Genomic DNA, 27,505 nt, shown 5'->3' on the forward strand with positions numbered 1-27,505 from the left:
GGAATAGCCATCATTAGGAATGCTTTGAGTGGGAGAAACAACACTAAAATCAACACCTCATAACAAAATGTAAGATGTTAGTAACCTTGTTATCAGAGCTTAAAATAACACGTAAAATCTGATGGTAAGAGTCTAAGAATAAAAACGTAACAGAATAAAATATACGTGATTTTATAATTCTCTAGGAAAATCTCTAAAGAGATTTTTAAAAAAATATATAGGCATTTAAATTGTTATCTATGTGCAGAAACTCAGGAATACTGATGCAAGTTACTACAAAAGCCTCTATATATTAGTGGAGGAAAAAACAAATCCTGAAGTACTCAAAACTCATTTCTGTCCCTCACCTCCCCCCATTTTTGTTGGGATGGATAAATTCCTTAGCTTAAGTTTTATATCTCTGCCAATAGCAAGGTAAATGTTTAATATGTGGTCATGTATCATACAGAAACACTTGATGAGAACATGAAATATGAATTTGCATAGAACTCATTTAAACACTGCAAGTAAGCTTCTAGTGGTCTTGCTTCTGTTCCCAGTGGAATTCCAACAGTGCCAATGGGTTGGGCACAGTATACATGTGGGTTACCCTGTGTTTCACTCAAAATTAGTTATGTTTACAGTACTCCTAAGCCCACAGACAAATTCCATATGCTTTTTGTTATTTCCTTCCAAAGTTTTAACACTGATGCCGAGTGTTCAAATCAAATACGGATATTGCCAAATAATAGGGCGCACTGGGAGGTTAGGTGGAAGAGGGATGGTTTATTAACTGTAGGCAGGACAGGAAACTGATGAGCAACTGAATACAGAGATCTACCTAGCACGCCTTTTCCTTCTTGCCCTTCAGACACATGATACAGTAACCAATATATCAAAGTAAAGCACAAGTTGTTTACTTTTTTCAATCCATTTGAGTTACTCTCAGAATTCTTGTGATCCCAGAAAGTGAATCATGCCATGATTCAAAAGATCTGTCCTTCACATAAACCTAGGAGCACACATTTAAAAAATGATTTATTGTCCATCTTTGCATTTCTTAAGGCATGAACAATGGCGTACAGATGGAACAGGTTCTGAGAAGCATCACGATGTCAAAAAAGCATCGTCTTTTCGACAAGGCCAGCACACGTACACCACATCAAACAGACACACTCGACATCTGAGCTGACTGCTGTGGCCCAGGAGCTCCTGCAGTGAGGGGATGGCGCTTCCAGAAAAGGACCAAATGCGTGGTTCATATGTCATGTTGCTTTAAACTCTCTGGATCAGCTTTAAGCACCAGTTACAGTTTGTTTTTCTTTATAGACTCTTCAGACCTCGGATTTTATATTCTGCTCCTTTTATTCTGCTTTTCGAGGAGGGTGTGGATGTTTTTTAAGGAATATGGTTGCAGCAAAACAGAAAGGATCTGAAAGTGGTTAGGGGCCTTGTCTAATGCACTTCTGAAAGTCTATTATAAAGATGAATAGAAAAGCAAATGGTCAGTTTTCAGTCGACCCAGAAACCACGCGGAACTCTAAGAAACATAATTGTGCATAGTTATTTATTCATTCAGAGCGTGTTATGTTGGCTAGCTCTATATTCCCAGTTTACCAAAGAACAGGGCTGTCTACTTTGCTAAACCCAGGGTCCTTTCGCAGCTCCCAGTAGGTGTCCTTAGAGACCCAGGCTTCTCTTTGATTGGCATCAATCACTTTTCTGTGAAAGTATAAAAATCAACATTAGGCACAAATCTCATTCAGGTGACCTGATAATTGGACCCTCTCCTGTAGATATGATGTGTACATATAAGCAGTACTTGGTAAGCCAGTGAGCATCCTATCTGCTGATTGATGATTTGACTATTTTGACTAGAAATAAACTCACTTTTGTTGTGAAATGTTTGAAATGGAAGTGGGTAGGGTCATGGGGAGAGGGGCTAAGAGCGGGAATAAATCACCTCAAGGCAGGACTAGAAAGTGAAGTGGCCCAAACAGGGACTTCCCTGGTGGTCCAGTGATTAAGACTCCATGTTTCCAGTGCAGAGGGTGCAGGTTCAATTTCTGGTTGGGGAAACTAAGATCCTACATGCTGTGCAGCATGGCCAAAAAAAAAAAAAAAAAAAAAAAAAAAAAACTGAAGTGGCCCAAACAAAGCATGTACAAACCTTGTAACTAGAACTTCAGACCCCAGACCCACAAGAATTTTCTCTGCTTCACTTGTGGGGAAAGTATGCAACCTCATTAGCTGTAAGAGCCTCCTCAGGGTCCATGCCCAAAGAGGGCACTTTCAACATCTGAAGGGCAAGACTGCATTTCTGCTCCAGCGCAGCCAGGAGATGGCAGCTAGAAAGGGTATGAGGTTATTCTGAGCTGATCTCTCCTGGCTCTGAAGGGCAACAGATGGATCTGTAAACTACAGCTTAGTCTGTGTGATGTATCCTGCAAATAATCCTGTAATAATCACCCACGATCACATCACAGAGGATCAAATCTGAACGGATCTAAGCTCCATGTGATAGAAATAAAATTAAATACTAAGGAAGCCAGGATGACCCTGTGGGCAGTGGGGTCCCACCTTACCTCTGGGTGAGGGAGTGGGAACAAGTTTCTACCATTTGAAAGGGGATAGCTGGAAGACAAAGAACATCTGGGCAAGACCCTCACTCTCTGTATTGCCGTCCATGAAAAGAGATGTCGAGGAAAATTTATTTTTACGGTTACAAACTTTTCACAAGACCAAAATCTGATTCAGTATTTTCACTGGCAAAACCAGTGATGAAAATCAGTTTAATTTTCCACCTCGAAGTTTCCTGGACATAAAACTATCCCTCATTTTCTTTTTACCTGGAGTTTTTCATTGCTTGTGGCAACCATTTGCAAAACATGAAAACTGACTTACTTAAAAAATTTTGGTGTATGTTCAAGGTTGTTTTCTTCCATGTATCGTCTTCGAGATCTCTGGAGTTCCTCTACTCTTTGCTTCTCTGCTGCTGCAGCTTCTAAATTTCCTTCTTCCAAAAATCTAAGCAGAAAGCAGTTTATCTTTTAATACGTTACCTTCTTCTCTGAGAACCAAATAATCTCATTTGCATAAACTTAAGTTCTGGTTGCTGTGAACATAACACAGTGAACAGTAATGCTCTGATTACGCCCCTTCGCCCCTTCCCTAGGCCACACTCTCTCTGTCTGCCACCAGCTAACATACTTCCTGTGTATGTGAACTGAATTATTGAATTCAGCAATAAAATGGGAGGAGTGAGGGCTTCCCTGGTGGCGCAGTGGTTGAGAGTCCGCCTGCCGATGCAGAGGACATGGGTTCGTGCCCCGGTCCGGAAGGGTCCCACATGCCGTGGAGCGGCTGGGCCCGTGAGCCATGGCCGCTGAGCCTGCGCGTCTGGAGCCTGTGCTCTGCAATGGGAGAGGCCACAACAGTGAGAGGCCCGTGTACAGCAAAAAAAAAAAAAGGGAGGAGTGAAAAGTAAGTGGTTGGCTTTGAAGACTTTTCTGTGCTGTCTAGGGTTCCAGAACTTGAGATTTTCAGGTTGACTAGAGAGTCTGGGGTTAGGACATCATGAAGTCCCCGGTTGTGCTCCTTTTCCATGTTATCATAAAGCACTTGTTAAAGGCCACAACATGGAGGATGGTACCTGACTGTTCTCCAGCTACTTTTAGAACAGATTGAGAGGGAAGGAGTTTTCCTGTTTTATTGGAGAGAGTAAAACTGATGAAAAAGGATAAGGTAACAGTTGGGGGAAATTACAAAAGGCCAAAGAAAGGAAATGAATAGTAAATGAAATTCAGAAAGGGAATACTGAAATAGAATTGAGAAGAAAAAAGCAGACCCAATGGTGATTTGCAAATATTTAAATTCCAAAATGAGAGCAAAGAAGAGGTATACAATATGATACACACTGTACAGGAAGCTTACTGATAAGTGTGAATGTCAAATAGTGAGACTGCATGTTCTAGAGAAAGAGGGGGGAATATGAGGGAACTAAATAGTGGAACATTCAATACAGGGAACATTTTGGAGGAAGACAGATAAAGCCACAAAGACACTGGGAACAGAAAATGATCTTGGATACAATTTGTATGACATGTAGAATTCTTGTAAGAAGTAAAACTAATTCTGTAGGAATGGACAACATGAGTACAGAACAATGTAAGAATAATTAAAAAAAAAAGAATCAGGGGCTTCCCTGGTGGCGCAGTGGTTGAGAGTCCACCTGCCGACGCAGGGGACACGGGTTCGTGCCCCAGTCCGGGAGGATCCCACATGCCGCGGAGCGGCTAGGCCCGTGAGCCATGGCCGCTGCGCCTGCGCGTCCGGAGCCTGTGCTCCGCAGCGGGAGAGGCCACAACAGTGAGAGGCCCGCGTACCGCAAAAAAAAAAAAAGAATCAGAAGGTATTAAAGGTACTGTATTTTGAGTATATCTCACACCCCAGGGGATCAAAAACATGCTGGGAAAACTCCACACTTTGACTCAAAGTATTTCTAGGTACCCCTGTATCGTATCCTCTTATTCTTCACTGAAATGGATAAAGGGGGTCAACTGTATGGTGATGGATAGAAACGAAATTTTTGGTATACACAGGTATACAGGAGTAGAAATATAATGTTGCATACATGAAAATTATATAATGTTACTATATATGTAATGTTATAATTATATAATGTAACACCAATGTTACTTCAATAAAAAATTTTTTTAAAAAGATAGTCCACGTTATAGAGTAACAGAACTATAGAAGTACAAACACCGAGATGAGGAGTGATTGTGTGAAGAGTTCAATAATTTGCAGACCTTTGGTAAATTGGTGGGGGGGCACTTTTTGTTAAAAAACATCTGTGTTACCTTCTGCAGGGAACTTGTGTTGAGCTAATCTTCTATTATGATCATCCTCTGAATGCTCTTTACCTAGGTAGAAGACTCAGCTATTACTGAGTGAATAAGGGAATGAATGATTCCATGAATAAATAAATGATGGTGGCGAAAGTCTTGATGACTTCTGTAAGCACCATGCCATGACCTAGTGTTCATTTTAAATACCACTGCCCTGCTCACCTCTGATCTGGCCGGAATCGGGCATCTGTTGGTGGAAGGAGATCTTTCAGTACAGGATCTAACTCATTAAGCTCAATAGCGAACCTTGTGAAGCCATAGTAGAGCTCATAGTTGGTCGGCATGGAACCTGGAATGAGGCCAAGGAACCACTGTGAGAGGCAAAGAGGTTTACAGAACATGCAGAAGCTGACTTAACTCGAGTGCTTAACTAATACTCACATTAACATCAAAATTATAGTCATAAACATTAGATTACAATTTTTTAAAGGATTAATGATTATTTGCACACTTAATTTAAGACACTGGGTAGGTAATCAGTATCTTCACCCTCCTCTCAAATAACTTGAAGATCACCACTTTCCAATGTAAATGCTATTCTTATTCCCTGACGGGTTAGATATTACTGTTAATTTTGCAGTCATTTTTTGTTTAGATATACCCACATATACCCAGTATGGTTGCTCACTGTTCCTTCTTGTACCTCTGACATTTTATGTGGGATGATAAAGGTGCATCTTTTGGAAATTCATTTAGTGAGGATCTGTTTGTGGTAAATATTGTTTTCTTTCTCTATAAATGTTGATATTTAATCATAGTTCTGAAAGAGGCCTCTTATTTCTTGAAATATCAAGTGCTCTTATTTTCAGAGTGTGGTAAGTCTCACTCTGCTTGGGTTCCTTTTGTGTTTTGTGATTTTTGACTGTGAGCTCTTGTCCCTTGGATCTACATCTGTGGGAATTCTTAGGGCCTGGGATCAAGTTGTTGTTTTTTTGTTTTTTGGCCGTGCTGCGTGCCATGCAGGATCTTAGTTCCCCAACCAGGGATCGAACCTGCTCCCCCTGCACTGAAAGTGTGGAGTCTTAACCACTGGATCTCCAGGGAAGTCCCTACAAATTTTTTAAGTGAACTAAATTGGTTTTATTTTGCTAAATGGGAAACTTTATGTTGATTATCAGAACTGATAGATTCATATATTTAATAAAATCCAGCTTTTAAAATAAAACTTTGTACATACAGTAGTCTTCACTGGCTAATTTTTCTCTCAAGTACCCAACTGGGTAACTAAATGCTTGGGTGACCAACTATGAGCATTAAGATTTCACCACAAAACACTTACAATTTACTTCCATTTAGAAAAGAAAAAGATTCAGATCTAAATTAATGTTTACTGGCACTTTCAAACTAAATTCGACAGCAAGATCTTTGTAGGCTCTGCTCATTAATGTGCTCCAAGCTCCTAGAACAAAGCCTGATGCTTAGTCAGTACTCAATACATAATTGCCAAATGAATGAACTAACCACTCTACTAGCAGGGAATTTAAATACTCATTGAGGAAACCAACAACTAATTTTAAAGTTAGGGATTAACTGACAAAATTCCAATGAAAATAAATGCCATGTGGAGCCTTGCTCCATTTGTACTTGATAGTCAATTATATGCTAGTGTATTACCAGAACTCTCTTGATGTCTTTTATTAAATGTCAGCATATTGCAGCTCTTTGATGCTCAAGTAAAAAGATCACTTATTCTGGTTAAATTATTGAATTTGTGGACTATGGATGTTTGCAGGCTTTCCTTTGTTTTACTAAAACAGAATAAATAACACGAGTAGGGATTTGAGTTTGTATATTTCAATTATTCAAATGGCTTAATAAGTATACCTAGCTTTTGAAATGCGGTTATTACATTTAGAAAGATTTTACATGAAGCCCAATCTCTGACCACACGTCAGATTTGGTCTCAATTTTACAACTCCTTACTATCAAATATTGGAATTTATTTAACTTGTGGATTGAGTATAAATGTAAATATTATTGTCTTAAGCATCTATGTTTTTAATCTATTAAAAGAAAATGTAAGGGGCTTCCCTGGTGGCGCAGTGGTTGAGAGTCCGCCTGCCGATGCAGGGGACACGGGTTCGTGCCCCGGTCCGGGAGGATCCCACATGCCACGGAGCGGCTGGGCCCGTGAGCCATGGCCGCTGAGGCTGCGCATCCGGAGCCTGTGCTCCGCAACAGGAGAGGCCACAACAGTGAGAGGCCCGTGTACCGCAAAAAAGAAAAAAAAAAAGAAAACATAATGTGTACCGCATGGGATGATCTGACCTTCCCTACCTTCTGCCACTCATGGCGCCCCCCTGAGGCAGGACACTCATGCCGGTCTCACCTGGTCTCCAGATGCACTTGGCGGAAGGGGCCACACCGCAGTACAGCCCTTCATGCCACTTCCCAAACAGCCGGTGCACCACCTTCCCTTCCTGATCCATCACAACCCCCTGGACTTCATTCACATTAGAATTCCAATAATTCACCTGGAGAAACCAAACTCCAGTTAAAACGCTCATCTCTTTAATAACACCAATCCCTGTAACTTCCACGTGGGAAATGTTCTTAACCTTGAAGTTTCTCATGCAAACCATTTCCAGGCATCTATCTCAAGATGTTTTGCATGGAAGGATGGCTATCTAAGTGTTAGCTGGATTAACTTTTAAGAAAGGGATGACCCCACTCCGTGTTAGAGCATAAGAGCACAACCCGGAGAAGGCTCAGTTTCTATCTTAACCGAATATTAATTTATAGGTTAAGCAACTTCTTCCTCCCATTGTCCTGTCTTGAACTACCCTTGGCTCATGGATTTTAATGATTTTCAATTGGCAACACTGGAGAAATAGTTTGTAAAATCATTTTCATAGTAGCTGTAAATGACTAAATTTAATCAGGAACACCTTGTTCTAGCTCTCTTCCAGCCATGCTCCTCCCCAAGGGGTCAGAAGTCTGCGGGAATTTACCCATCTGGATCCCTTGGCCCCTATTCTAGATCAGGCCCCAAGTATGCAAGACCCTAGAATTCCTTGTCCAAATGGCTCTAAGCGGGACTTCCCTGGTGGCGCAGTGGTTAAGAATCCACCTGCCAATGCAGGGGACATGGGTTTGGGCCCTGGTCCGGGAAGATCCCACATGCCACGGAGCAACTAAGTCTGTGTGCCATAACTACTGAGCCAGCGCTCTAGAGCCCGTGAGCCACAACTACTGAGCCAACGTGCCACAACTACTGAAGCCCACACGCCTAGAGCCCATGCTCCGCAACGAGAAGCCACCGCAATGAGAAGCCCGTGCACCGCAACGAAGAGTAGCCCCGTCTCGCCACAACTAGAGAAAGCCCGCGTGCAGCAACGAAGACCCAACACAGCCAAAAACAAAAAACCCACAAATGGTTCTAAGCTTATTCCACAGCCTGCACAGGCCTTTCCCTGGATTTATCGTTAGGCCTGAGGGGTGGCCAAGGGTGGCTGTTTGAGGGGGTGTGGACTGGACTGCCTACACATGTGTTTGCGGCCCCTTGCAGCGCAGGGCAGAGCTGGGGGTGGGAAGCAAGTGGGGAAGGCCGTGGGCCAGACTGGTTCTCCTGCGCTGCCAGGTTTCCAGCTCGGTGTTCCCAAGTGTCCAACCTGGACTTGCAGGTTTTGTCAAAAAAGGTACTTTTGTCAGCGTGAAAGGATAGAACATATTTTATTTGACAGCTTGTGGGCTTGATTTACATACTTTAAATATTTATACATATGGTATGGGGACTGCCATTTGTACTCTTGCCCTGAGCTCGGCAAATATTAGGGGCAGGCCTAAATCGAAGTTTCTCCTAGCCTATAAAACTAAGTGCGCACAGTTACTGTCACACACGACCCAGTCAGCCCAAATGGTGACCCTGGCTCTTCAGTTCTGAGCCACCTAATCAGTCTATTAAGAGAAAAAGGAAAAAAGAAAAATATCTAACATCTTTTCTTGTTAATAAAGGTACTGCTTTTTGTTGAACTTATTTAAGATTATATATAATAATGGCAGAGTTGGATAAGCTTATAGGGACTGGAAGCTATCATCTCTATGCATCTTCAGAAAATGACAAGTGCGATATATTTAGTTCCCTAAAATAAGATCACTTGAATATGTTGTAATCAAGCAGGAATATAAATAGAATATAAACCAGGAGACTTGTTATAGGCAAGAAGTACTCTCTGGAATTTTACTTAATGAACTGGCTGCTTAAAAAGAAAATTCTTTACAAAGAATTTTTTTTTTTCTCTTTCAAGATGGTGCCTTTGTTGACCTCTACACCGTCAGACATCTGCATGCCCAGAGCAACTCCACCAGTTGGTTCTGCTTTCTTATCTAAAATGTCCGTAAGGATCAATGATACAGAACTAACTCACTTGCTGCTGCTTAAGGTAATTGTTTTATTTCTTCCCTAGGAAGCATTTTATGTATCTTTCCTTTGCTATTGTAAGATTATTTACCTTGACAAATGTGAGTTTGCAAATGCAAACACTGCTTTTGGTATTTCTAATGGTTATTTCTCCATAATGCTCTATCCATCTCCTCCCACTCAGGATGTTGTGTATGCATGTGGTGACCTTATTCCACACATAGCAATCTCCATACCTAGTGAAGAATACAGCACTGATTAAAAACAGTGAAGGTAACAAATAAATATTACTGTTTCTACCAATGAGAATATTCTTTAGCCATAGCTTCCTTTCCCCTCATCTTTCTCTTTTTTCTTTCTTGGAAGTTTCTATGTCGTCAAGGCCATTTATGACATGATTCATTCATTTAAGGAACATTTCAGTGCTTTCTATGGGCCAGGTGCTAAAGCTACCAAGTTGAATAGGGTCTGTTTCCTGCTCTCCTGGAGCCAATAGTACGGTAGGGATAGACGGACGCTTATAAGAGCACAGAGGAGTGTCCTTAGATCTGCCTGGAATGTGGGGCGAGTGGCAAGGAAGATTTTCTAGAGGAGGCTGGGTCCGGTCTAAGCTTGGAGGGTGGAGAGGAAGGTACTACAGGCTGGGAAAGGCAGAGACGAAGCCACAGAGGCCAGAGGGGCACAATGCATCCAGGGACCTGTGTGTGGCACACTTCAGGTGAGTGGGTGTGACAGGAGGTTAGGTTGGAAAGGTGGGACAGGGCAGAGCAGCCAAGGCCCTCAATGACCCACCAGAGAGTCTGGATTTACCCTACAGGCAATGGGCCATCACAGTAGGGTCCCAGGGAGGAGAGAGTAGGGTGTGCATTCAAGAAAGGCTACTCTGAGGTCATGGTTTCACGCTGTGAGTTAAGGCCAAATATGTGAATAATTCTTTGGGAAAAGACTGATGAGCATAGATGGCATAAATCTAATACAAATTCTCGAGAGTAAGATTACCGAGTTTCTGCCAAGGAAGGCGATGACAAAGTTTCTACTCACCTTTAAATTTGCACATTACATATATGTTCAAATAAAACACTGTTTCAAAATGAAATGCTTCTGGGTTTCTAAAAAATTTATGAATTGGTATGATGTAGGCACTATGGAAAACTCTCTTCCTCATGAGTTTGTAAATATTAAAAGTTTATTTTGTGGTCCTGGGAATTCCTCCCTCTCCCCACCATCCTCTATATTGAATCTACCAGCAAATTCTGTCATTCAAATAGACAAAAACAAAACAGAACAAAAATCAACCAAATGAAGAAAGAAAGAAAAACAATCAAGCCTTTGGTCTCAATGAAAACTTCAATTAATTTTAAGATGTATAGGCTATATCCTCTAGAAAACAACCATAAAAGGATTCTATCACTTCCTTAATGAACTAAACATTAAAAATAGTGCCTGGATCTAAGATGAACTCAAAAGTGAAAGTATAAATTATATAAAAAAGAAATGGCTAAAAAGAGCCATTTTAGTTTGCATTTTACTTTCATATAAAATGCAAACTAATGTGGTGACTGGGACAGGTAGGCATTGACTGATGAATGCAGGATGTGAAGAGATAAAAAGGAAGCTTCGACGCATTTGCTGAAGTTCTCATTAGCTTTTGTCGGGGCCCAGTCTCAAAACTTCGGTGAAGTTAACAGAAACATTGGCCATACAGGGAAATGGCCCCTCGGCACCTTCTAGAGTTTCCAATACCCATTTATGATTTAAAAAAGCAGATAAGAGACCAAAAGGAAGATGAGCGCAACCTACTTTGGAAGCATGGCATTCAGGGTTCCCACAGGCAGGATTTCCATCGACTTCCCCCAGAACTTGTTTTTCCATCTGATATCTAAACGATATAAGGCAGAGGACAAGAAATACACACTCCATATCTAATCATTTACTCTAGAAGAATGAACTCTTGTATTACACTTTATATTTCGCAAAGGAAACTTCTGTAATCCCAACTGATTCTATAGTGTTGCTTTAATAAGACAAGTGCCTGAGGATGGCCCAAGGTGAGAAGATTAACTGTGAAACCCCTCCCCAAATATCTATGTATATTTTTCCATAACATATGCTCTATATGTGTTTTCAACAAATAAAACTGGTAAAGTCTTGGAATAACCTGTGTGTATATGTGTGCATATTCACATACACACACAGACTCTACTAGGCGTTAACGTCTCCACAAAGGTTGTTTTAAGTTTAAACTAAATGGTGGAAATATTTTACATGTATATATATGCATATATGTGTGTATGTGTGTGTGTGTGTGTGTGTGTGTATGATGTATAGAAAAAGTAATTGCAGATTGTGGTATGGCAGTACGACTGATTTATATACATATTTAAAGAGTTACATGACTTGGGAGAACAGTAAAAAAAATAACGCCTCTAAACACAGATAGGTAAGATTTATGAGAAAGTGGGATTAACATGTTCCTGTGCTGGCTGTTAAGATACCACCCAGGGCCCAGCACTTCATCTCACATGATAGCCTTATGTTTTACCTGTGGTCACTCAGGTGTATCTGTGCATTTGTAATAACTGCCCGGTCTCGTTCTGATGAAATAAGGGAGCTTGGTGCTATCTCCACAAAAGTTCTGACTCTTTGTTACAAACAAGAAATGATTTACTTTCTTAATCTGCAATAAAGTACAGCCACAGTGCTGCTCTATCATTTCATATCCTGTTTAGGTTGAGGAAGTACATGTGGGAAGAGTCATACTGCGATCAGTGAAGTACCCTTTTGACCTCCCCTGAATGTGAGGGAACTACTCACACTTAATGGTAAATTTACATATATATTTTGTCTTTCTAGAGGGGTTTTGAAACTTTTTATTCTAGGCAAGTTTGCAACATTCTAATCGAACAATGGGTATTGATTTAGTAGAGACTTCAATCCAAACCCCCAAGCCTCAATGAGTTAAAGACCAGAAATCACTGCAATGTATATATACCTAAATAGACTGTGACCACATATGACGTGTTCTAGAGCCTTGAGGATTAAGATCTCTTTGCACACCCTCAGGAAGCAAGAAGCCAGGAGATACAACCTCCATGCTAAAGATGCAGACAATGAGTTGAATGAGGTAAAGAAATAGCCCTGAGCTGGCATAGTCAGTATAGAGCTCTGCTGTCCCATAGGGCTTTGCTTCCTAAATAAATAATCCCATCTCCTAGATGACATGGTTCCATCTTTATATCAGGAAATCTAATTTCTCAAACTGAACTCCACACCAACTACCAATATTCTCTGAGTTCTAAAAGTAGAAATCTAAACTGAGTACTTTGGAAACTAGAAACTTTCTCATAGGCTCATCAATTGGATTTTTTAAGTGATAACTGAAATACAAACCTTGCCAAAACACAAAATTCTTGGATTCACAGTGACAGGCAGAAATGGGTGGATGATGGCTAACCTGGGAATTAAAAACAAAAAATGACATCAGTGTTCAAACTTCCATAAATGATAATTTTTTTACAACGTATATTGGCTACCTCCAAATAAAAACTACTCAACTCATCCATCTCTATTAGTGAATTATTCTCAAAATGTATAAGTAAATTACTGAATCTTTAACTTTTACAACTTCATGCTTAAACACATTTAGAGGTTGTAGTTATATACATAGGCTAAGTGAATTTCTGCTAACTAGTATTATAACCCACCTCAATCAGATGTTTATCAAAAAGTTATTTTCATCATCAAACAGCACTCCTACAGTTTCTACACAGAAACTCACTGAGTCCAGTGGGACTTACCTGTTCTGAGAAAAAACGGAATCCTTTGTCCTCTCTAATGCATTCATAAGTCTCCCCAAGGACAGGGTTGAATGGCTTACTTCCTGCTCTGAAATAGGTGGAGCAATATCCTGAAACTGCAAATGCAGCAATAAGAACCTGTTAAAACATTTAAGAAAGGAAAATAATATAGGAGAGACTACTTCCAGGTCTCTTTGTCTCTTATTCCTCTAGATTTTATACACCCCCATCAGTGGGTGCTCATTTGATGGCATTTGCATTTTCTATTTTTTGCACAGACTCTTCATATACTCATAGGGAAAAAAGATAATTGAAAATGAGGTTAAACTCTCTGCATGGGAACCAGCAGACAACTGAAGCCAATATTCTTCATTCATCTGTCTGTCCAATTTCCTGAGTATCACAGAGTTCAAAGGTTCTGAAAGCCAGTGTATAGGTTGTGCCATTTGCACAATCTTAGCAGGAGGGTTGTGGCTGGCGGTGCTTTTCAGAGGGCAGGTCAGGTTTTCCACAATCACATGGAGTAGAGACCAGGGCAAAGAACAAACAGGAGGTTACTTTCTCAGACCTAAGTTCCTGAACAAATGGGCTCCCTTGGCATTCACGAAAAGCTGATAAAGCAAGGCTAGGCATGTCTTAAACCTTTAAGGAGCGTGATACCTTTACATTCTAACTTTAGAACCACCCAGAACCAAGAATAAGTCACAAAGTGTGTATCTTTCAGTAGAGGTATCTGGATCTTTTTGGCCCTGCCTGGTTTATGCAAATGGATTCCTCTTACCTATGCGGTGAGAGTATTAGGCAACAACCAAATATGCTATCATAATGAATTCTGCCTTAGCCCAGGTCTAGGGTTGGCAAATCTCCAAAGGGCGCTGCTCTGTTATTTATTACCATGCGCTCATAGGGACTGTCCGTTTCCGAAGCCTTGTCCAGAAGCTCACTATACTCCATTTCCTCGCAGAGGTGCTGCAGAGTGTTGAGTGGCTCGTTTAGCTCCACAGGCATGGAGACTTTAGACAGGTCTTTACCAATGTTGTTCCTTAAGATATTCCATAGGTTAATGTTACTGGTGTCAGGACAGGGAGCTGGCAGGCGTGCTCGACGTCCGTTTCGGAAGGCTCCTCCTGTAAGCTCCCCGTTCAAGACTGGAAGAGGGAGAAAGATGAGAATCACAGTGAAAGAGATCTTGCTTTTCTTATTTCCCAGAACCTGGGAGGGTAGGAACCCTTTCAAATAATTCTGATTGTGATACATTTCTTAAGCCTTCATTATACTCTCTCAAGAGGGAAGAGAATTATTTCAATACAAGGCTGCTGATAAATGCACAAAACATCAACGTACAGTTTTTTTAAACAAAGTGTTAAATATACTCAAGTATTACACAATAAAAGACAAGTCAAACTTCTAAAAATTAAATATATTTAATATGAAGGACACAAAATTTTGGTTTGCCCAAGAACTAAACTTTTTCTTTTTTTTCTGTATGTCTTTTATTATTATTTAATTTTTGAATTTTATTTTATTTATTTTTTTATACAGCAGGTCCTTATTAGTCATCCATTTTATACACATCAGTGTATACATGTCAATCCCAACCTCCCAATTCATCACACACACACACCCCACCCCCCACCGCTTCCCCCCCTTGGTGTCCATACGTTTGTTCTCTACCTCTGTGTCTCAACTTCTGCCCTGCAAACCGGTTCATCTGTACCATTTTTCTAGGTTCACATATATGCGTTAATATACGATATTTAAACTTTTTCTTTTAACCATCTACCTAACAAAATTTTCAACCATTTACCTCACCAGATTATATGAGTAAAAATTTATTGAACAATCAGCTGCAAAAGGAAAAATTAGCTAGGGGGTCAAAATGATTGTTCATTGAATCATCAGCATTGTAACTTGGCATGTAGATAGAACCACCTGGAAGCTCAAAGGATGCATACTTTGCCGAGAAATGTTGTCTGCAACACTGGTGTTGTCTTCAGATATATTATCACTCACATCACTGATGTATGACTCATCATCTGAAGCCTAAGGAAGAACGTAGAAAGGATCAGAATTCTCATTCAGTCTTGAAAGTTCAGAAAAATCAAACAATGAAAAACAACAGGATATTGCCCAAATGAGAAGCAGAGGTCACAGTGGGAACTGTATGTGGCATATGTGCAATGAACACTTGAGGGTCTCCAGTGAGCCAGAATGTAGGATTGCCAGAAAGCAGCCCTGTCTTTAAGTAGCTTTCTGTCTTAGTTGGGCTGAGACGCTGGGGGAGGCCAGTGCATAACCAGAAATGTTTCAATTCAACACAGTAAGAACGTGCAAAAAAGGAGGCCCTATGGAATCCCCTAGAGGAGTCAGGAGAGGCTGCCCGGAGGAAGTAGTATTTGAACCGGCTGTTGGAGGATGCAGGAGTTGCCCAGTTGTTAAAAGGGGGAGAAGCACAAGAAGAAGGGATAGTGTGCAACGGCAAGGACCACGAGAGAAACATTTATTCTAGGAGTGCTAAGAAGTCGAGTGGCTGTAACAGAGGACAGGGCGAATGAGATGAGGTCCGACTGTGAAGGGCTTTTCATGTCAACATAAAGGGTTCACAATATAATCATATGAGTTATTAAATGCAAGGAAATGACAGTCATATTTAGTTCTCAGGAAGATACTCAGCAGCTTTCCCTAGGGAGGCCAGACAATAAATAGGATCCTACCTAGATCTGGGTAAGAAATACTGACCAATAACACTAAGATGGCCACAGTAAGGATCAAATAGTAAAACTGCATTTGGGAACCACATCTAAAGTATACGGACAAAATTTGGCAGATTATCTGGGGGCAGGGGAGAAGGATTTAGGGACAGGGAGAAATCGAGAATTAAGCCATTCTCTACGTGAGAGAAACATGGAACTAAAATGAAACCAAAATTCACAAAAGAATAAAATTAAGGGGCAGGGACTTCCTTGGTGGTCCAGTGGTTAAGACTCCGTGCTCCCAATGTAGGTGGCCCGGGTCTGATCCCTGGTCAGGGAACTAAGATCCCACATACTGTAACTAAGCATGAGCACTGCAACTACTGAGCCCACGTGCCCTAGAGTCCGTGTGCTGCAACTAGAGAAGCCCGCGCACCACAAGGAAGGCCCAGCACAGACAAAAAAAAAAAAAAAAAGAATAAAATTAAGGGGCAACATATGCACTAAAGGGATTTAGAGACAGAACAGATAAGAAAACAGAGAAGTACTGTAGAGCCATTCAGAGGAATGGGAAAACCAATGTTTCTACTATAGGCAAGAAAGCTGTTGATACTTATTTACTTTCTTCAAAATGGAAATATGCTGTATTTTTTCTGAACATAAAAACAAAACATTCTTATCGTAAAAAATTAGAAGTTACATGAAGCTAAACAGATGATATGAAAATCATCCATTCTATGACCTAAAAGAAATCACTTTCACCATTTCATAGGTACCACCCCCAATTTCAAAATGCCTATGTAAACACACTGATACGTTTATCTTTAGATACTGAAAAAGGGGATTGTTTTACATACTATTTTATAGTGTTCTGAATATACTTCCATTCTTATAAATATAGCTCTTCATCCTTACTTGGAATGGCAGCATATTTCATTAGACAGTTATATAACACAAGGTATTTAACCAGCATTCACGTGGCTTCCAATTTTTTATTACTTATAGACATTACTTGGATGAACATCCTTGTAAACATATTTCTGTGAATCTGTCTGGCAATTTCATTAAGGTTTATTCCCAGAAGCGAAATTGCTGGGTCAAATGAGTCTCTTTTAGGCTTTAGCTGTATGTTGCCAAATTGCTCTCCTGGAAGATTGTACTGTATTACTTTGTTCCCATCATCAGTATATGAGAGCATCCCTCTCTCACACCCACTTAAACACTATACATTATCAATCTATATTAGTATGTATCTACCTAACACACATAAAAGATCTCTAGTTTGAATTTCATCTTTAGTGAAATTGCTGTCTTATCTTTCACACATTTTTCAGCTTGTCATATAAATTGCATTTTTTTCTAGTTTGCGATTTATTTTTTAATGTTGTTTATGCCACTCTTTTTTGGCCATGTAAGAGTTTTAAATTTGTATGTAATAAAAACCATCAGCCTTTGCCTTTAAGGTTTCTGGATTTATTGCTGATGCTTTTAATAGAATTCATGTATGTAGGGAGATAGAGTTATACTCAGAATGATTTCATGTAAATGAATAATGATAGTTTTGCTTTTGCACCCTGAGCAATGCTATAAAGATGGCAAATTGAGAATAAAGTCTTTTTCTCATTTGTATTTTCCCACTGCAGCTGGCTTCCTGTTCTCATTGACTGCAACTAAATGGAAGGCTAAACCTTTAGGCCCATGAAAGCCACATTCTAAACCTTGATAGAAATAAAACGTAAATCAAACTCTTCCATGTGATTTCTCTGAAAAAAGCTAATCACATCCAATTATGTTAGAGAAGACAAATGCCTGCCTGAACCTAATTCATGTTGCATGCATGTTTATTACATGAACATTTAGAAGCTATAAACAGTCTAGTCCTCTTCAATTTCTAATTTCACCCAAACTAATATATGATAGAAACAGTCCAATACCCATGCCCATGTAGAAAGTTCTGTGTAGAATATAAAAGAACTCTACAATGACAGTGGGCCCTGAATAAGATCTATATTATCGTATGTGTGAGCAGTAGCTAAGGCTGGGCAGTCTGGCTATGGTCCTCTCATGTTATCCTGTATATAAAGTTAAGGCTCTGCCATATTATAATGAAACAATTAATATATATTTGTTTTCTCTCCCATGGTCAAGAAGTCTTGGAGCCAAATACTTCTCTTTAAGAGGTTTGGGATTCAAAAGAGTTCATGAAATATTTTTTTCTAACTGCGACCAGGCCTGCAGCATTGCAGAAACAAGTTTAAAAGTAGAGGCAAGGAAGTAGATCATTCTGGAAGTAAGAAGAGCATTTTTTTAAAAGAGGTTGTGCATTCATTAAGTGAAGCACATAAAGATTTTTCTCTCAGTTATGGAAAATGTTAATGTAAGACAGCTAAGGCCCAGATGTTTCTCCGATTAATCATATGTAATGAGCTATAAGCATTCTTTCCTTCATTCAGTTAGCAAATATTTACTGAGTTCCTGGTTCACCAGAATGTTCTAGTGCTGGGGACAGAGTGGTGAAATCTCTGCGCTCACTCTAGTGGGGGGAGACACACAATAAACATATGAAATATATATTTTGTTGGATAGTGATAAGCATTATGGAAAAAAAATCAGAAGGGAAGAGGCATGTGAAAGGTCAGGGGTGAGGAGGAAATGGTAGCTCTACACTGTAGGTAGGGCATCCAGGGTAGGCTTCTCAGAAGGTGACTTTTGAGTAGACTGAAGCGAGTGAGCGATTTGACCGCGTGGCACTAGAAGTGTTTAGCCAGGGTGGGCAGCGATGCAGAGGCCCAAGAGCCTTTGGCAGCTGTCATGCAAATATGCAGTTGAGCCCATCCTGCAGCGGCTACTAGGATTCTCACATGTACGGTAAACCAATCAGGTGGGCTTGCCAAGTCTGTTGTCCAGAGACTCAAGGAGACTTCTGGGGGCATCTCATCACAAGAGAACTTGGAAACTTGGGCAGATGAGGTTGCCTCAGGAACAAAGTCTTAGCCTAAGGGGAAGAGCAACCTTGAGAATATGGAGGTACCTGTCACTTGGGTTTATTTCCTGGTCCAGGCTCTTCAAATACTTAAGACTGAGTGTTGTGATAAAGGGGAAAGATTTAAGTAAAACACAAGACATTTTATGAAAACCTGTAAGATACGGTCACAAAGAATAGATGTATAGCTTAGTCCTTTCCAGTGTGGGTTGTAGGAGTCACTTTCCTTATTTCAGCAAGGGACAAGGGGTGTCTGGAGCAAATTGACAACTGCAGGAAGCACTCCATTGGCCTCTGGAAGGCACCAGAAGAAGAGAGGTTGCAAGAGGCTGAAGCTGAGAGCAGAGACCAGATTATGAGTCTTTGAACGATAGCTAAGGAGTTTATGTTGTCATCCTAAGGACACTGGGGAATAGGGACATCATCAGCTTTGCATTTTGGAAAGATTAGCCAGGCTGCCCAGTGGAAAATGGATTCGCGGGGGCAATAAAGGAGGCAGGCAAACTAGTTATGGAGATTGACAGGGTAATTTAGGAGGGGAGCTGACGGAGGATTGAACTGCAGTAGCAGCAGTGAAGCTTTAGGAAAATGTATGTATCTGAGAGTATCTAGATAACAGAAATTACAGAACCCGATGAGTAAATCAACATGGGTGGTGGGTTGGTAGTGAAGGGAAATACTGAGGCAACTCAGGTATTTGATGTGAATAACTGGGGAGAAAAGCACTTAGAAAAGCAATATGAGAAGTATGGGTAAGTTTGAGTTTTCCCCCTTGGGGTGTGTGTGTGTGTGTGTAAGGGGCTGCTGATTCACTCATTTGGACATGCTGAATTAGAGAGCCTGTGGAGCACCCAGGTGGCAATGTCTCACAGGCAGGTGGTTGGGTGGATCCTGAGCTGACTCTTGCTCTCTCTTTAGACCTGCTTTCTCCCTGAGCTGTAGACTTGAATATCCAAAAGGTTGCCAGATAACTCCACTGGGAGGTCTGATAAACTCACAATGCCTTAATGTGAGGATATCAACTCCACGCGCCTCTGTCCTCTACAACCTTGCCCCTCTATCGGCCACTTGGTCCACTCTTTCATGGGGGTAGCACCACCATCTTGCTTGGACTCATGCATGTAACCTGCTTCACATCCTCTTCATTTCTGCATTGCCAGTGGCTGGTGCAAGTGGCAACTGGGTGCCCAGTTGAATGTGACCCCAAGAACTAGAAATAGGGAAATTAGGTTGCTCTCATAGGGGTATGCTATAAACTTATCAGATGATGGGTCAAAGCCCAGATAATGTATAGTTACGTTTGTCTGCTTGAATAAGGACAAAGAACTGGGTCAGCAATGGAAGCCCAGAAAAGGGAGAGTCAGAGAAAAAAATGCTGGTAGCGTGTAGAACTAGCATTAAACTAGTTCTCTGGCTTGTGAATGGGAGTTTCTGTGAATCTTATAATGTATGACTTGGAATCTGAGAGGCAAGTGCCTAGCTTGATGTGGTAACAAATTCAGTACCTGATACAAGAATTCTGTTTTAGCTTTTCTCCATTAGAAAAGTGATGTGTTCATTCTTTCTTTCTATTTTCTACTTATTTTTGTTTCTAAAATCACTCATACTTCCAAACATCCAAAAAGAACTACTACTAATTGTCAAGATTTTTCCTTTCAATCTATTTTCTATGCATGGAAATCTATTTTCTATTTCTATGGAAATAACACTTAGCAACTATTTCATCTCCTTTTTGTAAAAATGCAGTACAGATTTGTAATCTCAAATGACAAAATTCTTAAACAACTGTGTGGAAAAGAATTTTGGCTGCTTCTCCCATGCCAAAAATGAAAAAAAAATTCTAAGTGTACTTGACTAAATTTCAGTAAAAGAATTTCTGCAACCTGACCAAGGAAGAGATTTCTTGTTTACAAGACCTTGCCAAGATTCACAGGCATGACAAGCAATCCAATAAAGCTTTTATGGTAGCCAGTGGTAACCTCCAAAAATGATAATTAGCCAACTAGATATACACTAGACATTATCCTTCTAAGTTCAAATTCTTGTCTCTGGTAAAGATGCGTATGGATGTGTGTGTGTGTATGTACAAACATGAATGGTAATTTTCTTATTTTCTCATGCTTAATATATTTATTAGCTAGTCTTCTTCTATAAAGGAGTCTGTTATCAACTATTTGTTTACCGTGAAATATGAACTGTACAGGTAAGTCAGAATAAATCTTGATTCTTTCTTTTTATTCATCAAATTTGTGACTATTGAGTTGGTGCCCAGTGTTAAGGGCTCAGTAAATGGAAACCATATAGTTTGCATGCTTTTGGCTTTGCTACTATTTGGACATCTTACCATAATATTAAAAAAAAAAAGTTCCACAGTCTTACTTTCTTTAACCGAAACTCATGGTCAGAAGCAGTTAGGGTTGATGCATCAAGGAACCTTACCTCATTCTCTGATGAGCTTGCAGAGAGGAGCACTTCTTGGGCATCGAAGAACTCAGAGACAGACTCCGACATGGAGAGGCGGCTCTCATTGGCTACTGGTTGTGACAGGGGGAGACTGACATGGATTTGCTCACCAGCCTACAGAAGAGAAAAGTATATGGTGTAATCGTTTTCTTCCCTGTGAGAATGGCTATTTGTTCAAATGAGACCATGACGTACTAGCCAGATTTCTAGAAAAATTCACACTATATGTTAAAAGAGTGGTGACCACAGCTAATTTTCACTTGCAACTGAGTAATGACCACTGCATAAGTTTCCTTCCAATATGCCTAAAGAATCCAAAAGGTGCAGCTGAAAGATGAGTTGATTTTAAATCTACGCTCAATTAATATTAAGTGGAATGTAACAGGTTGAGCCCCTATCAATACCCTGAATTGACTGTGGAGACAAGTTCCTTGTCATATGCTTAGGCTTGTCATTAACTAGCCATATTCTAACCAGTATACTACACCTCAAGCAGTATTTGTAGAAACCACTAGAGATATGCTAAGAAAACAGACTACAAGACTAATTTTTGAGACGGAATATATAAAAGTCATTTTCCAGTTTGATCATGAATTTTATCCAATGAAACATATGATTAGAGTATTGAACCTTATTTCAAATTGTATTTTTATTCAGTAAGTAATAAATATTGTTTTCAAGGATACAATTTAAGTTTCAATCAGAAAAATATGTAAGAGAACTAAAATATATATATTCTAGTACACATTTCAAGTTGCAAAGAAGATTCAAACTGAGATTGTTGACTAATTTTTGAATGACAAAATTTTAGAAATACCTCTAGATTCTGGGCAGTTGAGTAGGCATAAGTGTCATCAGAGATCACGGGACCCATGGAGGTGGATGGACGCGGGGTGGGTAACTTACATCAAAGAGAAGCTGTCTGGGGATGGTATTTCCTAAGCAGTTAGATGGCAGAACACTTGCACCCACAGATTTCTAGAAAAATGTACATTTTTGGTGCAAATATGGCCTTAGTATTAGTTAAAACTCTCACCTTGTTACATGTATTACTGTTGAAAAGTATAAATTCTCATGGCTAAAAATAATACTTTTATAAAGGATTATAAACAGAATTATACACTCAAGTTTAGCCCCAGTACTGAATGTTCTCCTATCCTCTAACCATTTCTTCAAAAATTCTTCTGAAAAATGGAGTAATAGCACCTACCTCAGAGAGTTGCTGGGGGTGTGAAATGAGATAACATGTATAAACCGGGTTAGCATGATGCCAAGCACACAGTAAGCATTCACTTGACATGTGTTAACTGTTAATTATTAGCATCATCATCAGTAGGAGCTGTAGCAGCACTAATAGTAGTATCTTAGCAAGGTCAGGTGACTTCTCTTCTTAGATACGACTTTTAAAACAAACCTTAAGCAAACTTTTATTTAGCACCTTCTCAGCTGAAAGAGTTTGTTTCAACATTTCATGGGCCATTGATGATAAGAAATATTTCGAATGAAGAGTGAGAGAAAATTCACAAGCTGGAGTATATACAAAATAAATATTCAGTAGCATGAGATGGAATAAATAAAAATAGACAACTGATCACCAATAACCAATGATGTCAAGCTCATGTACATCCTTCACTCCAAAGAACACTGAACTGTCAGCAACACAATATTTATGCAGGGAATCGTATCAGCAGTGAAAGAACTGTATAAAAATAAATAAAAATAGGCAGTAGATTTAGATGCTATAAAATAAGTATTCTACATCTATTAAAAATGAGTCTTACCTCATCAGGGCTAGGAATAATATTTACACTGACAACCTGATCACAAATAATAGATTCTGAATGTATTCTGTTCAACCGACTCCTTAGTTCAGCATTCTGGTTGAGTGCCTTAAAATAACAAAAACCGCATATGTAATTTCAAGTTGTTAAGCAAGCACAAAGCAGAACAAGCACACAGGTACACTTTAGACAACAAAGTCTTATGATGTTCTTAGCTGAAACTTTTGGAGTCACCATAGGCCAGATCCCTCTGGTAAGAAGGAAATAAATGGCTCAGAATTAAGGCACTCATTTTTTTGCAATATAAGACTACTACTTAGTAGGTTAGTGGGTTGAAAGAGTTCATGGATTTCATAAAAATGATTCATGGAATTTTCTCTCCCTTAGAGTCAGGTCCGTTACACCCAAGCCCAGTCTACCACCACATATATATCACATTTTACACCCTAGGCTAAAAATTATTGATTCTTTCCTTTTTTTTTTTTTTTTGGTTTTAGTTTCTAAAATTTGGGAGTTGTTTCAAAACCAGATATCTTAAAAATTATTTGGAAATGTAATGAACAATGAACTGGCTTTATTTTTATATCTAGAGCTATATTTTAGAGCTATATTTTAGTCTGGTGAAAGAAAATAGTTGTCTTTCCACTTTCTAGGAGCACATAATTAATACCTATGACAGTACCACAGAACTAACTCAAGCGTAGACCAAAGATGCCTTCCTTGAACAGTGTAAACATCGACAAGTCTAATAAAGGACATATCACAAAAAGGAAACTAACTCCAAGCTACCTGCATCTCATGACTTTTAACACACCCTAAGTCAGCATCAGTAAAACACCATCAGCTACAACCCAGTTTAGAGGGTGGGGCAAGAAGAGAACAGCTTTACATAAGCATGGGCTCCCTAACAGGGGCCCTGTGGACAGAGGCACATGGAGCACATGAGTGCATGGGAACCTGTTCCATATACTGAAGACACATGTAGCTGACTGGATTACACCAAGTCTCAAGTAAAAGACCTTTGTGAGGACAAAGCCCAGTGAAAAGCTGGACAGCTCCTTTCCTTCCCATTGAAACCAGCAATTAGAAGATGGAAGTGAATGTTTCAGAGTGAAAGATAAATGTCAGGACTTACTGAAGAGCACATCTGCCCCAGGGAGTGAGGATTCTGCGTTTCTTTGTAAAGAGTCGATGACTACGGTAAACCAATACATATACAAATATAACAGCATAACTATAACTCTGTACCTATTATATCACCCAGGATAAATTACACAGTGGCTAAACTTCACACTTGCATTGAGTGGTGCAGAATCCTTGGGCATGGAGCACAGAACAGCTCCTCTCCCTTCATCCCAGCTTTTGCTTTTTAAGAAGAAAACTGTTCACTCACAGCTTTTGGCTTTTGTTTAAAGTCTTTAGAACCAGTTTGTAAAATATGTGTAAAATAGAACACACTTGGTCTTGCGGGCTGTCAAGTATTGATGGATTAAAGGTGGACACAGATCCTACAGTCATATTGCAGACAGGAGGAAATATGTGTCCGGTTCTCTGAGAAAACAGGGATGTGTTAGTGAGAAAAAAGATGATTACTTTTTTAGTAAATAAACCATGTGCTTCCTAATATTTTTATATTCTGCAAAAGTGCTCAGGATCATTTTTCTTGGAGCAAAATCTCGAACACTTGAAATTTGAAAAAAAAATACTGTATCATTCATATTCTTTGTGACTACATATGCTTATTTGTTCTTTTATTATTTTTCTGTCCACGAGTGTGCTGAAAGCTGTCTTAGTTATTGAAACAATTGGAACCAGATATATTTTGTTGTCTAGGAAGTAGGAGGCCTTGTTGTAGGTTGTTTGATGGTTTTAATTGAAGAATCACATTCATGACTTCAGGGTTTCACACAAACCTCAACTAAGGGTTCCTCCAGAGGGACGGCACCTTCTGTTGCCCCTGGAACAGAGTTAACAAAACAAACCCCACAAAAACTCAAGGGCAAGGATAAGTAATGTTTTTTTCAGAGGGTGGGAGTTTTACACACAAGTTTCCCATTTATAAGGAAACTTGGAGAATTGTTTGCTCTGGATGTTTAAGAAAGTTGAATTCCCATTTAAGCTCTCATCTCATCCAGTATTCATTAAATGTAATCTTGCCTACAGGTGTGTGTGAAGGCACACAAAGTAGCCTCTAGCTGATAGTATCAATAGGAAATGAGCTGAAAATTAAAGGAATATTGTATGAATAATATATATGCAGTGGTAGAAAAACGTTGTTACGTGGCACAAAAAAGCGTGGAAATAAATACTATTCCAACTCTGGCAACCCCAAGGGCAGAAAGTGTAAGCAGATGCGGAGCATGCAACAGCCCATTTCTGTGTGTCTTGCCAGGACGGCTCCTCCTTTTGCCTCAGTCACACACACTGTTTTGAAGTTGGCTACAACCAAGCGCCATGAGCGCTCTTAGGGAGTTTAGGGAGTGCTCAGGACCACATTTGTTACTTCCCTCCCTGAAGCTCACCTATTTTCTCTACAACGATATTATGGAAACATCCTTGGGAACATCGAGGTATACAGATATTTTCAGTGAAATGACACTATCAGTGATAATTAACATAGAAGAGCCCAGTTGATGGCAGAAACAATATACAGAATGCACCCGAGGAGTCTGTACAGTGGTGAAGCGAGGGAAAAGGAGGCATGTCGCCAGCCACTTGCACCAGCTCACGAGCAAGAAAAGCCACGGAAACTTGTGAGTAATAACATTGCCCCAGGAGTAGCAGACGGGGCCAAGGCCTAGCAGGCAGGAAGCAGCCTCAGGCTCAGGAACTGTGCCTAGATTCTTTAGGAAGTCTCACTACTTGCTTTCATGAGTGAGTTCAGACCGCACTACAAACTCTCCGCAAAGTATACTCATTTCCCCACACCTCATGTCCCTCATACACATTCAAGTGTAATATATCCAAGAAACACATAATTCCCGACCCATCTATAAAAGAAGTTACCATCTTGAAGTTCTGAGCCAGAAATAATTGCCCAAATCCTTACCTCCTTGGCTATTAACTACCATTCACCCTCCTAGGCAGACAATGGGTGAGAATTTACCTTAGACTGGGTGAGACTCTGGCATAGCATATGCATTTTACTGAATGGAACTGTGGGTTCTGGGAAGGACACATAGAAGCCTGAAGGCTGGAGAAGGATATGAAACATATGGCAATATGGGATCACCAGAAGACTTAAACTCTTCAGATAAAAGCAAAACTGGTTGAAAAGGAGTGAGAATATGAGTATGCAAACTGTCAAAGCTAGAGCTATCAAGAACCTGGGTATCTCTTAAAAATCACCTTGTTTTTTATTAAAAAAATATTATTATAGTGTATTTGGAAAATGCAAAAAAGTAGAAAAATATTTTTAAAAATTCATACCTTACTACCCAATCAACCAATTTCTGGTAGCTTGGTATATTTCTTTCTTACTTTCTTTTTTAAAATTTACTTATTTAATTTATTTATTTTGGGCTGCACTGGGACTTCGTTGCTGCACGCGGGCTTTCTCTCTAGTTGCAGTGAGCGGGGGCTACTCTTTGTTGCAGTGCACGTGCTTCTCATTGCGATGGCTTCTCTTGTTGGGGAGCACGGGCTCTAGGCGAGCGGACTTCAGTAGTTGTGGCATGTGGGCTCAGTAGTTGTGGCTCGTGGGCTCTAGAGCACAGGCTCAGTAGTTGTGGCACACGGGCTTAGTTGCTCCGTGGCATGTGGGATCTTCCCAGACCAGGGCTTGAACCTGTGTCCCCTGCATTGGCAGGTGGATTCTTAACCACTGCACCACCAGGGAAGCCTGGTAGCTTGGTATAGTTCTTTCTAGCTTTTTTTCTTACGAATTTTCCACATTATTTAATGGGAACATACTCTACATCCTGTGTCTGCCACTTATTCTTTGTACACAGATATTTATTTTATGTTTCAAACTCTTCACAAATGTGATTTTAATAACTGCGGAACAAGTTATTTTCTACTCTTGGGCACTTACGTTGTTACTGATTTTTCTTAGGATAAATAATGCTGCCATGAACGTTTATGTGCATACAGGCTTTCTACATTCAGCATTACCCCCTTAGATTATACATATCAGCCATGGACCAAAGGGTCAAAGGGTAAAATATTTTTATGGCTTTTAATAAATATTGCCAAATTATGTCCAAAATGACATCAATTTAAAGTTACTGGATAGCTAAAAAAAAGATGTAAAGGATTCTATGAAGAATATCTTCATATACAACAAATTTGGCCAAGTCTCAGAGAACTCTGAAATTCAGGAACAAATACACTTAGAACATTTATCCCAACACAGAATACTTATCTTGGATGTATAAAATGTTGTAGACAGGAAGGATGGTAAACACTATGACTGGGATTTTAATTATGCTGCTATTAATTACGCTGCTATGTGCCTTAAGCCAATGTTTTTGCTTACATTCCCAAACATACCACGTTTCACTGATTCTAATATGCACAAGTCCTCAAACATTAACACCT

At 39.9% G+C, this 27,505-nt stretch overlaps 1 protein-coding gene across 18 annotated transcripts in view; it reads right to left on the bottom strand.

Moving 5' to 3' along the window:
- Positions 1–745: 745 nt before the first annotated feature.
- OSBPL6 (oxysterol binding protein like 6) overlaps positions 746–27,505 on the bottom strand; it is a 209,611-nt gene continuing 182,851 nt past the window's right edge. For 13 of the 18 annotated variants that reach the window (XM_081242831.1, XM_081242832.1, XM_081242822.1 and 10 more), the window contains 12 exons: positions 22,967–23,074; positions 21,162–21,299; positions 15,002–15,089; positions 13,941–14,194; positions 13,047–13,184; positions 12,640–12,703; positions 11,050–11,128; positions 9,341–9,485; positions 7,219–7,363; positions 5,052–5,178; positions 2,884–3,006; positions 746–1,701 (listed from right to left, as the gene is read on the bottom strand). In XM_081242831.1, the coding sequence (XP_081098957.1) occupies positions 1,593–1,701; positions 2,884–3,006; positions 5,052–5,178; positions 7,219–7,363; positions 9,341–9,485; positions 11,050–11,128; positions 12,640–12,703; positions 13,047–13,184; positions 13,941–14,194; positions 15,002–15,089; positions 21,162–21,299; positions 22,967–23,074 (1,518 nt within the window). In that variant the 3' untranslated portion in view covers positions 746–1,592. Of the gene's footprint in view, positions 1,702–2,883; positions 3,007–5,051; positions 5,179–7,218; positions 7,364–9,340; positions 9,486–11,049; positions 11,129–12,639; positions 12,704–13,046; positions 13,185–13,940; positions 14,195–15,001; positions 15,090–21,161; positions 21,300–22,068; positions 22,885–22,966; positions 23,075–27,505 lie in introns of those variants that run through there. The other 5 variants (XM_081242825.1, XM_081242829.1, XM_081242827.1 and 2 more) reach the window with 5 other exon arrangements.

The sequence above is a fragment of the Mesoplodon bidens genome (genome assembly GCF_964165515.1).
Source record: "Mesoplodon bidens genome assembly, chromosome: 8".
Classification (NCBI taxonomy): Eukaryota; Metazoa; Chordata; class Mammalia; order Artiodactyla; family Ziphiidae; genus Mesoplodon; species Mesoplodon bidens.